The sequence below is a fragment of the Bacillus rossius genome, chromosome 1 (genome assembly GCF_032445375.1).
Source record: "Bacillus rossius redtenbacheri isolate Brsri chromosome 1, Brsri_v3, whole genome shotgun sequence".
In the NCBI taxonomy this organism is placed as follows: Eukaryota; Metazoa; Arthropoda; class Insecta; order Phasmatodea; family Bacillidae; genus Bacillus; species Bacillus rossius.
Window position 1 is genome coordinate 91,383,241 of NC_086330.1, and position 13,306 is coordinate 91,396,546.

Here is a 13,306-nt window from a genome sequence, read left to right on the forward strand (position 1 = left end):
ATGTGCGCAAGCACCAGCAGTTGGAATCATATTGGAAGCATGGCTTCCAAGTGAGAGCATAATGCATCGTGTTCAAGTATTTGAGACAAAACTAGAAGTAATACAGCATGCAGAATGTCATGAAGGCCACACTTATATTGATCAAACTTTAGTTTTAAGCAAGTCAACTGTACGCACAGTCAAACTAAATAAGGACTTTATCAAACATTTAGAGAAAACGGATGCTCTTGGTTGTACTATCGGGAATATATTTGACATTAGATACTGGAACAGAAATGAACAGATGATGCACATGGAAAATGTTGTTAAATGAATGATGTAATGAAAAAAATAATCATGGGCCTGACAGGATTAGTGTGAACCAAGCAGTGATACAGTACATGAATAAGCACTTTAATATTTGCAAAATTAAATTATAAATATCTGGATAGTAATATCAGTTTCACTGCCAGTAAAGGAAAGGTACGCAACGTGAGTTGAAAGTCATGCCTGGGCGGGCAAGTCAACCAGCCGACTGACAATAACTATCTCCCGTTATGCGGTGTCGTATTTGTCGTACAAAGTATTCAATGGTAGCCTTATAAAGATAAATGATGTGACATATTTATAGTTGAGTGTTATTCCATGCATTTATATTATGTAAAGAATTTAAGTAAATTGGCCTTGCTATTTATGAAGACCAATGCTTCAGAATACATGATTTTGGATAACATGAACATTTTTAGAAATGCATTGGTCGTGCTAAGTGAGGGATTGGTGTATTCAATTGAACAGTTAAAATCAAACATATATATTTTTTTAAATTAATTTTTGCTATTAGTTTCAGCTAGTTGGAATCATTAACAAAAAATTTAAAGTAAAGAGTGATATATATAAGAAACCAAAAAGATTTATTAAGAATTTTGAATTTAGGTTTTGAAACATAGTATATACATATATGCTTTTCAAATGTAACAAATTATATGTGATGATGATTAAAAATACTCTATTTTTATGAATGTAATAAATTTGATCAACACAACAATATTCAAACTTTTCTAGGTTTAAGAAAATGCATTGCAAGGTCTTATAGGGTCTTGCATTTCACACTATTATAGTAAAGTCCCATATATACATGGGCGTAGCCAAGGGCAAAGAGGGTAAAGGGGTATTTATTCCCCCAATACTAAATAATCTATCATTTCCATCATTCCCACCGACAATGGGAAATAATTTGAAACAAATTAAATTCAGCATAAGCTCCTGCATATATGTAATTCTCTCTTTCATATTTTAATATATATTTATTTTTAAATAAATTTCTCTTGTCCTCCAGTGAAGTGTAAAAAATAAGTTTGTTTATGTTTACTTTAAATCATATTCAAATGAGATTTGATATTCATAAATAATTTGATGTTCCATTACAACAACAACAACAACAACAACAAAAAAAAAAAAACAGGTTTTGCAGAAGCTTATGACCAGACTGGCATTCGAATCCACTATGCCACCTTGCTCTATGATGGGGTGCTAAATTAAATAATAAGCTATTTTAAAACATTTACTGCAAACTGTTGTTCATAAAACATTTCCCTACTTGCTGAGTCTGATGTACTTTGATGACCTGTCAAAAAAAAAGTTTAATCACTTATGACGTTATGAGCTGAAGAATAAATTGAAAATACACAAATAATTTGAGCAGTGTTTTATAAATAAATATAAAAATATATTTGGTGTATTTTCTATTTATAGGTTTTATTTTGAATCTTACAGAGTCGTTTCTGTAATGTATATAAAAAAATTTAAAAAAAAAGTTATTTGGCTTGGAAAATAATAGAATTCATCATTTTCTCTGCTCTTTATTTAAATACACATTTTTTACAAGACATTTGTGTTGAACATCGTTTTCACATGTCAGGTCGAACTATTACAAAACCAGGCGACTGAGAGGAAACATATTTACAACGTACATACATGAATAATCTTCTCCAGGCCATTGGGCATCGTACTGGCCAACCACGGCAAACCTTGCTAACATCTCGCCCCTTGCACGCTGTGATCAGGGCTGGAGAACTTCAAGCCGCCGCCGGTTTGACATGCCTGACATAGGCAAAGACTCTCGTGCACTTCGTTGCCAATCCAAACAAAGGCCCTCAATAGTGAAGTCACAGAACCAATAAATCTTCCGACTGAAATCTCCGGCAGACTGTACCGTTACAAAATTTAAAATTTTAAACCCTACCACACTCCTTAAATCATCCATCAAATAACCATTCATTAAGGTGCCCATGATCATATACATATATATTTTTTACATTCAGTGTGAGATATCAACTCTAGCAATTGGAGTGTCTCGATGAAAGCATCTAATCCATGGAATTTGAAGTACTTGATGCAAACATGACCTATTTCAATAAAGAAATTTTTTTCTATCGCATAACAGGAGCATTATCAATAATAACATTAGAACAAAAAGCAGCAGTTTTTAAATGGCATTTGTACTGGGTCACTCATAAGGGCTCGTAAACTTTACCGTACACAATAGTTTGAAGAATAGATAATTCACGAGTTTACTACTTAAACTATTACAATGTATCCTGAAGAACACTTGACATTTTAAGTCTTTAAAAATAATGACTAGGTAAATTGTATAGAATACTGCAAAAAGAAAAAAGGTTTTCATGAATTCTGTGCAATTAGCCTAAAAAAATTGACATATAAACTTTTGTCCAGTAATAATCTTCTCAGTAATTTTTTTCAGTTTAACTTTTGCTTCCTACCAATTAAAAAATTAATTTAGCTTAAGTGATATTCTTTGCATGATTATAGGTTAAGAGACTTTCCCAATTGTGATACCCTATGATATGCCAATGAAATATATTAAAACAAATTCTTTTATAAACAAAAATAATCCATTCTTTTCATGATTTTTCTTTAATATGATAAAGCAAAAACCACGATAAATATTTTAGAATAATTTAATCAGGCAAGAAAAAATTGGTTGTTATTCTTAAACATCATTCCTATTGTAGATCCACAGGGACAAGATTTTACAGTGAATTGCAATACAACCGCGTAACACTTGAAAGCTTCAATACACCATGTTACACCGAAATGTAAGTTAATTCATCATAAAACGACCAAAATGTAAATAAAATATTGATTTAAGTCATCACTCAAAAAAGAAAAAGTGAGAAAGTCTTTCAGTACTTACCAATGATGTGTAAAATCTAACCTCGGTAATGAGCAAAATACCGGTTATGTTGAGTAGAGTTACGAGCAGTTGTTTGTCCATACAGTAAGTCCTCGGTTTACGTCGGGGTTACGTTCCTGAAAACCGCGACGTAAATAGAAACGACGCAAAATGAGCCATGTTTCATGCCACCGGCCGACCACGGCCCAAGGTCGGCCGGAAGCGCTGGCATACAGACGTGACAACGGGCAATTTTATCAGCAAATGACAACCGACAGCATGGGAAACAAGTCCAACTAGTACTTCTCAGCTTTATAGAATGGTTATTTAACAAGCTGCTTTATTACCTTTATTGATTGAAATATAAAAACAGATATATAGTCGTTTGGAAGACATCTTATGAAGAAAAAATCATAAATTACAGTGAGCTGATACTGTAGGCCTACTACAAACTCATTTAATCACGATAAAGTTAACAACGGCACGTTTAAAACTCCGGCCAACTCAATGATATCATAGCGACTGAAGTGTAGAGCTGTAGCAAATCGTATGTATTCGTTACTGAGTAACGGGTGCGGCATCTAGTAACGAGTAAAGAAACGTTACACACGAATGCATTTCGTTACTCGCATTTTTCGTATGTTTTACGCATGCGCGCGCTTATTCGTTACAAAGAACGATGTTTGTTTATTAAGAAAAGTATAATTTGGAAATTCGTCGTCCAAGTTTTTTACTGTTTATTAAAGGTATTGTGTGTGTAGACAAAGTTTGATATTGGAACAGAAACAACGTAAGAAAGTATTTTTTACAAATTATAAATATGTATGTTTTTGTTTTTTATTATCGCGTATTTTCACGTTTTTTGTTCTTATCTTAAAAGAGATATTATAATAAAGCTGCTCTAATGAGATTTTATTGTTTCTTGGTTAACAAAAGCTGTTAATTATCAAATACTTTTAATTGTTTATATTCGATTTATTATTATTTACGCGACGTCATACTGTACGCGTACGAAATACGACTCGATTCGTTGCTGTTACATAACATAGCATGTTATGCGGTATCAGAAGTAACGAGTAACGATACGAAAGTAACGAGTACTAATTGTTATAGTAATGAATACATACGGGTACACTTTTTTTAGTTACTTTTACACCTCTACTGAAGTGCCAAGGAGTTGGACGAAAAGGGGTAGGAGAAAATGCTGTGTCGTTACGGGAAGTAGATAACACTTCTACGTGCGAGATATGTGGGTGGCCGAGCGGGCGGGCTGGTAGTATTGCATGACTGCGCGGAGAGCAGCGGAGAGCAGGAAGCGTCCCTCATGATGTATGATAAGATAAGGCAGTGAACGTGTAGCTTACGCTACATAGCATAAATTAACTACCAAAGGAAACAAAGAATTATAAACGAATTATATACGGTTTTTTAGTTAAAATAAAGATTTACGGTCATTGTAAACGACGTTATTGTGAATCGGCGACAACTTAAATTGAAACATAAGTACTCAAACATTAGCGACGTTAATCCGAAACGACGTAAATCGGTACGACGTAAATAGAGGACTTACTGTACTCCAGTTTGCAATGTTTCCTCATGCTTATGTTGCCCTTATTCTCACTCGTACTCTGCTCTTGATTTACCCCTCCCTGTAGGTAAATTAAAAAATGAACAATATCTTATGGATTTAGAAAATTAGCATTATTAAGGAAATTGTTTTAAAATGAATTCATTAATTTCTTATATTCCAATTATTTTAAAAGGATTAATTAACACTCATTAAAAGTATGTACCTCAAATTTTAAAATGACATATTTTAATTACAGAACTTATGTATTTATTAATACTCCCTTTGTACAAATAACTTCCAGGGATGAATTTGATCAAAACCATGTATTAACACAACACATATTTTAATAAAACACTTATAAAATTTTTTAAATTTATATCATATATTACATATTATTATTTCACCAGGTATTTATAATGTATTAGAAAAGCCACATGGAAATGTGTTGTGCTGTTCAAGACTGCTGTTAGCGGAATGAACGGTAAATAGCTATGCCTTTTTTCTCTTTCTGCCTTTCTCTATTTTCAAAAATCATTGGCATGTTTGCGCTCGCCGACACGCTGCGGCACAAGTGCCAACTCCAGCTTCTTCCTTTTACACATTTCCGTCACATTCACAAAATTACTCCCACCAAATTCTGTATGCCAAGAGCTAAGATGTTATAAATCCAAAAATAACTCAAATCACATACACATCACCTTTAAATATACCTATATTAAATTCAATCAGTGTCATTGATTTTGTTCTTAAATTTGTACTAAAATGTAAAGACCAAAAGGCTAGGAAGATTAATTTTACATAGTTTAGACTTACATCTCTGTCTAACTCATTTTAACACATTGATGGTACATTACTCAAACACACATGCAGGTTTATTTAATTGTTAAACTGCATCATTAATCACTTAATCAGTCAATATTATACTATTTTGATCAAATGTATATTAAGAAACATATAGGTTTCATAATTTTTTTTATAATACTCTTATGTTTAAAAATAAATAAACTTTATAAAAATATAATTGTAAAATCTTGTCTCTGCTGATACAACAGTTACATTGCTTTAGACAGAATCACCAGAAAAATAAAACAGATAACCAGTAGGTGACACAAATTGGTAGTGGGTGTTCGACTGTTCTTTCCTAAATTCTGAAAACCACCTTTATAAGTACTGACTGCCATTAAGACATTCTTGGGTTCTGGAAATGTGATAAGTACATTTGCATGCAAAGTTTTTTTTTTAGAGACAAGCAATAGGTACTTGGATTTCAACATATTCATGCAACACTGACATATGTACCTAAAGAAATAATAAATAATCAATTTTTGCCACACTTCTGAAAGTCTGGATTCATCAATCAATAAAGTGAGAAGAATGTATGAAAATAATTGCACCTAGTCCAGAACCTCATTATGAAGAGTATGGAAATGAATAATGAAAGTACACCAAACCCTCACTTAGCACGACTAATGTGTTCTTAAAATGTTTGTGTTATATGAAATTGCATATTCTGAAGCATTGGTGTCCATAATAGCACGGCTAATTTTGATAATGTGTTCCAAAATGTGTAGGGTAATATTCTTTATGTAATATAAAAGCACACAATTACTTGAAAAGATAAATAGGTCACATCATTTATTTTTATAAACCAACCATCAAATACTTTGTATGACAAATACAACATTGCAAAATGAGAGATAGGTGGTTATGTACTTCAATATTAAAGGGCTTATTTGCGTATCACCATTTGGTTTACACCAATCCTGTAAGGCCGTGATTTTTTTTTCCCATCATACCATTAATTTAACAACCTTTTTCATGTGCATCATCTATTCATTTCTGTTCCGGTATACAATGTCAAATATATTCCCGCTAGTACAACCATCAGCATCAGTCTTAAATAAACTTTTGATAGAGTCCTTATTTACGATACGTTCGATTGTACGCACAGTTAACTTGCTTAAAACTAAAGTGCCACCAACATAACTGTGGCCTTCGTGACATTCTGCACGCTGTAATACTTCTAGTTTTTTCTAAAATACTTGAACACAATGCATTTACGTTCTCGAGTACCCTGCCACTGGCAAGACTAAAGTCCATCACAGCCTGGTCTGTGGCCGGGCAACAATGACACGGCCCGGCGGCATACGCATGAAAGTAAAAACATTTGGTTCTTCCATTCAAGACTGGGGTAGTAAAATTAACATTGCGCTACATGATTTCGTGCAATTTGGAGACGTGTTAAGTGAGGGATTGGTGTAAAAGACTTTCTCAGAATTAGTTCCATTCAGTGGCAATTTGTATCATTGAGAATTTCACCACTTGTAACACAGTGAATGCTTACAATCATTTTTTAAATGATTCACGCAACAATGACAGTACAGACGAACACAGTGAAACAGTGCTGTCTGATATTTAAATTTGAGTGTGTTCCCCTGTACTGTCATCTTTGTGTTGTCTAAAATATCTGTTTAGTTTCATCATTGGGCCCATCAGTTCACTGTATTGTCCAGAGTTTCTAATTTTAGCATTTTTTAAATTTTTTTCCATGACAAACAGTGCAAAACTGCAATGGTGTATGTCCAAAGAATTGTAAAGCTTTTGATACTGTAAACCATTCATTACTATTAGGCAAGTTACATAATTTCGGTCTTAGTGACAATTATGTTAATTGGTTTTCTAGCTACCTTAAAAATCGAACTTTTTTTGTATCTATCAACAACTCCAATTCTTCAAATTTTATAGCTAGTTCTGGAGTTCCTCAAGGTGGTACCTTGTCTCCTTTACTTTTTAACATATTTATTGATGACATTACTAAAATTCTGAATCATTCTTCTGGCACTCTATTCGCAGATGATCTAAAAATAAGTAGAAAAATTTTCACTCTTAATGACTGTTTATTATTACAAACTGACATTAATGAAATTAATAACTGGTGTAAAGCCAATCTTGTGACCCTCAACAAAGGCAAAACAAAAATAATATCCTTTACCAGAAAATACCTTCCTATCAAATACGATTATAAATTGGGCAACACCTTAATTCAGAAATCCTCTTCTCTCAAAGATTTAGGTATCATTCTAGATTCTAAATTGTTCTTTCACCAACATGTTCAACATTTAATTTCTAGTTCCCGAAGAACATTAGCTTTAATTAAATATGTCACATGTTATGCTACCAAAACTGATTCTATCCTCTCACTTTATTTAGCATTAATTAGGTCAAAACTAGAATACTGCTCAGTAATTTGGAACATCAATATGTGCGATAATATGAAAATTGAAAATATACAGAATAAATTAATAAATATTATTATTCAAAAACAACTTCCTCTACCCAATCTGATATCTCTCTCAAGTCGAAGAGAATTACTTGACATTATTTTTATTAAAAAATGTTATACTAACAAATTAAACTGTAAATATATACTTGACAACACCGGTTTAAGAGTACCTCCTTTTAACAGTCGTTTAACTTCCACGTTATGTACAGTTAACAGAAATAATGATATTATCTTTAGGCTAATAACCAATTTTAATAAATTTCATAAAGACTTTAATTATTTTCCTTAGTTCCTAATGATCATATGTGTTTTAGTTCTGTATTGTCTAAATTGTAACGTTTGATTTTTGTTTTATTGTCTTTCGTTATGTGTGTTTTGTTTTTATATGTATTATATTGTATTGTTTTGTGTTTTTCATTTATGTTTATTATTGTGAGTGTATATGAATCTAATTGTGTGCCAACCATTAAAGGCTTTGTCCTGTTGGTTGGCATGTTACAATTACAAATAAATAAATAAATAAATAAATAAATAAATACGTAAAAGTGATTGCGTACATTAACACATCTGTCAGTGTCATAATTCTATCTGAACCTCTGCCATCAATTCAAAAGTAATTGCTCTTTTAACTTTAGAAATTACAGTGAAAGAACTACCTCACACCAAACTAGCATAGGCTTTAGTGGTTTATATTTCTGCCATTGGCTATTTCAGATACTCAAAATGTCATTGAAGCTACTACTGTCACTTTTTACATCATAGAAACTATGAATAAACTTACATAAGTTAAGTTAATAGTGCTCATCCAGTGAATGAAACAACATAATTGCTCTTAATAAAACAGCACCTCAGTGAGAAGTTTGTAGAAAACTCATATCTAAAATTATTTCTCATCAAAATTTCTTCAAGAAAAAATATAGTACTACTTGAAATAAAAATGTACTTAAAATTTTTAAAAATATTATCAAACAAGTTACTTTTTTTTTCATTATAGAATAAATCAACTATGAGCAATTTTGGCTTCAAAATTTCTGATAAGATTCACTCAGTAGGAAAATTGTCTTAGCTAGATAGGTAAATGTTAGGTAACTGCACTATTAGAGCGAATTAAGCATATTTCTTGACTATAGTACCTCCACAATGTAATAATGATTTTTGTATGACTTCAAGTAAATTATATTCTATTAACTATTTTGGTTGAAAGTAAAAAGGAATTCTTTTTCTACAAAGTTCAAGGAATATAATTCCTGAAAATGCCGTCATCATCCAAGGACACTTTTACACAAAAAAAAAGTGAAATGAGATCTTGTCAGAGAGAAAGGTTTTAATTTTTCACACACAAAACAAAGATAAAGGATATTCCTGTATATTTGGGCAAATAAACTACAGACTAACACCTGAAAGCTCTATCTATAAAATCAGACGATAGTGCAAAAAATAACTTAGCGAAAAATGGTGTCACTACAATGATATTTTATAGATAAATAGTGTTAAAAAATATATATATTTTTAAACTGGTGACAAAACTCTGTTCACTTCAGTTAAGAAATTTGAAACACTAGTGGTTTATTTTTAACATAAATTTGTATAAAGATAGAAATTAAGTTTTGCTTAATGTAAAGAAAGTAAGTTAGGTGTCAAAAATGTAGGTACCATATATTTTAAACTACAATGATCATATTGGACGAACCTTCTGCCATCTATTGGCCTGACTGAAAACAACCATGTTTTTGTAAAAAAAAAATCTTGGAGCTATTTTTTATTAGTCTGTAGCATATTTAGTATCAGTATAGTCAATTTAGGAGGAATGTGTTCTGAGGATTCGTACACCTGCAGGAGACAGAATGACACAACAATGACCGATGGTTGAGTCCCCAACTTGCGGTGAAGTGTCAGAGCGACAAGACTTTTAAGATAACCACCCTGTCTGCCAACCGATGTGCCTATCTTTAGTTGCAAAATGCTTGATTCAATATGTCCACAATATTTTACAAGGTTTTTTTTTAAGTACAATATTTTGATAAAAATATTTATTGACAGTAAATTGATGCTCGTGGTGGAACACCAAACAATACTCCCAGCCAGCGACACGGACTGCCGATACGAGTGCGGATCGCTCACATGTCGACCGGGCAAGGCTTGTCCTCCATGTTGAGCACCATCACCGTCTCGATGTGCGCCTGCAGCCACTCGAGCACGCTGCGGTCGGGGCTCGACACGTGCAGCTCGTCCCCGGAGAAGAAGCTGAGCGCTTCGTCCTGCAACCACCACCGAGGACAAACCATCAGGTGCGCGCAGCGCGGGGCACAAGGAACCATCACAACGTATTACTGCGCTACTTCAACTGAATTGTAATTAAATGTTAAGTGTATTGTAAGAATTTGAAAACAAATATTTAAAAGTGAGATTTGCTTTAAAGAGAATCACTTGGAAATAATAATCTACTGTAAGTAAAATAAGAGTTCATTTAGTGAATTATATCTGCAATTTTTTTTTTTTTACTGGGTTTGTGTTTCTTCCCTACACTCATAGTTTCCTCATAAAATGCCACCCAATATTTTCTGGACTGTATGTGGATAGCTGGATTATGCTATTTCCACACCCGAGACCTAGTGGTCTCACGTCTTATACAAAGGTGCAAATTTGTTACCTGAATTCCATTACTAAAAATCTGTATTTGTCTTATACAGACTGTAACAAATACCTGGTGAACCAATTTTAGGACTTTTTCAGGATAATTAAATAAATATTTCTAAAATGTTTTTATATCATAAGGTAATTTTTTATATAAGAAAAATTGAACATAATCCAAACATTATTACTCTTTGCCAAAAAGTGGCAATTTTTTGTGTTGGAAAGCTAAAACAATTTAACAGTTTTCAGAGATCATTTCCACAGTATTCAAGTGAACAGCCTCCTCAAGACGTTGTACTGCCTTGGTTCTTAATTAAAACTTTTGTCCCAGCCCTGAGCGTACTGTCCGCCGTGCGCCGCGCTAGCGCAACTTGCCTGCTGGCAACACCGCTGCAGTCAGATGTCAGTGTGTAATTCTAATTAAGAGACAACTTACGAAGGAAGACGAATGGTGCAGAATGTGTAAATTGTCATGTTCTTTTTAGGTTACTCAAGAAAGACTGGTAATGTTATATCTTTTCAATTCAGCTGTTGTGTGTGACATCACTTACAGCCGTGTGTGTGGAAGTTGCAACCCTGGAACGACTTCACTCAAGATAGGGCCATTGTCAGTAATGGACACTGTTCCACGGAACTCTACCGAATTTTGGTGTAACCGTTTATTTTAGTTTCAAAAGTATTATCTCTCAACATAAACTTCTTTCAGTAGAACTTCACGAGTGTGCTGACACCTTTCGAGTGGGGGAAATAATTCCCCTCGCATCTTGTGAGCGAGCCTCATGCAACAAGGTCACGGCCAGGCATTTAAATGTCAGGCATTGGCCAACTCCAGGAGTTCATCTATTAATTAATGATTACATCTGTGAGTTTAGTCAATATTTTTTGATTGAACATTTGTGCCAGTTAATTCAATCAAAGTCTGTAGTGTCATTGTTGGGATGCCTGAGCAATGCACTTCCCAGTGTACCGTTGGCAACAATAACCTAATAAACCCACCACTTCAACGAGTGACTGTGAGTATCCCTGTAACGTAACTTCCCTTCCGGGCAATGATCACGGGAGATGAGTGTGGTGTGTTGTAAGCATAGGGGCGTGGTCATGGGCCTGAACACGTGAGACAGCTAGCCGTCTCCCATCAACCCCTTTCTTGGCAGGAAAGCGCTCTCCAGTGGAACACATATGGGCAGAACAGTCCACAGGAGAGCCTGCTCTCTTGCAGAGCTGTGGTTCCGGGCATCAACATCCAATTACTCCTGCTGTTGTCGGTCACGTTTCCGCACCATCCGGAAGCACAGCCACTTCACAACTATTTATAGCTAGTGTGCCACAACAAACTAAAGTGAAGCACCAAAAAAATTTAAATTAGATAACGGTTGCTAAAACAATAAGTTTCATGACTTGCAGCAAAGTTACAGTTTACCTTGGGACTTTTTTGTGAGTAATAATTCAGTTTTTATGTGTTTTCCTGACTTTCGTGACTTCCATGATTTGTTGACACCTTGTCACGTGCAGACTACAAACCTGGCGTACGCGCAACACCAACTTCTCGCCGTCGATGTGCGGCACGGCCATGACGTCGTCCGTGCGCACGCACCACTCCACCTCCCACGGCCCCCACAGCCGGCACTTCTCCACCAGGAACACGTGCCTGCAGGCACACACTCATGTCCACACCTGAATTCTCACTTCCGTCAATCGCTGCCTAGAAAGTATCTTTAATGTAACTATCCCAATTTTTGTCATCAAAGAGCATAAATAGTATGTAACTTCCAAGATTTTTTGAGGTTGTTTAAGTCTGACAGCAACAAATAAATCAGTCACTGTAACTGAATAAAAAAATAATTATTACTTAAGACCTGAGTGCACAAGACATTTAGGTCATTTCTTTTTATTATTATTACTACCATATTTTAAGGGCTAAAACAATAACTTATAATTTATGTTTTGTCACCAGATATTTATGAGGGGGGGGGGGGGGAGGGTGAGAAACATAAAATACAAGAAACTTATTGTAATAAATTTACATTAATATCCTTTCAATTATATCAATGACAAGAAAATGAAGTAACCACATTGGTGTGAGACTAAAACTTAATATTTTAATGTGTGAATTTAAATAATTTACTAAATCACAAACATAAATTTCAAATAGTAGTTTCAAAAGATAAATTCCATGTTTTAAGATGTCATCAAATTTAAAATCATCACACTGCATGTTGCAGCTGACTAATTAAAGAATAAAAATGCAGCACACTTAAGGCTGCTGTCTGCATAGGCTGCAGACATAACAGAGGTGACGTTTGCACTGCATCAACATTTCCCAAGAGCATCCATTGATGAATAGGAACTAGAATTATTGTTCTCATGATATAATCAAATATCGTAATAGGATAATATGGGAAACTTTGGCCATTCAGCACTGGCAAAGTATGAGACAATTTACTGCATTACTTTCAAGCTATTTTACACTCCATGCCACTAGAGGCCACTACTGTAAACCAATATTAACGTACTTAAAACATAGGTTCGCTCCACACCGCCAGGTTCGCTTGCATCACTTTTCTCATGTATTTCGTACCAGTTTTCCATATTGTCCCTATTACAAAATTTTACCCTCCAATACACAGATACTGAATTTATGCAAAAA

The 13,306-nt window shown here is 34.0% G+C and overlaps 1 protein-coding gene across 1 annotated transcript in view; it reads right to left on the reverse strand.

Annotated features, from left to right (window-relative positions):
* Nucleotides 1-1,822: 1,822 nt before the first annotated feature.
* The window catches only part of LOC134539961 (intermembrane lipid transfer protein VPS13A-like), a 392,760-nt gene continuing 381,276 nt past the window's right edge, over nucleotides 1,823-13,306 (reverse strand). The window contains exons 62-63 of the mRNA XM_063382355.1: nucleotides 12,181-12,307; nucleotides 1,823-10,283 (exon numbers count right to left, since the gene is read on the reverse strand). Of these exons, the coding sequence (XP_063238425.1) occupies nucleotides 10,143-10,283; nucleotides 12,181-12,307 (268 nt within the window). The 3' untranslated portion in view covers nucleotides 1,823-10,142. The remainder of the gene's footprint in view (nucleotides 10,284-12,180; nucleotides 12,308-13,306) is intronic.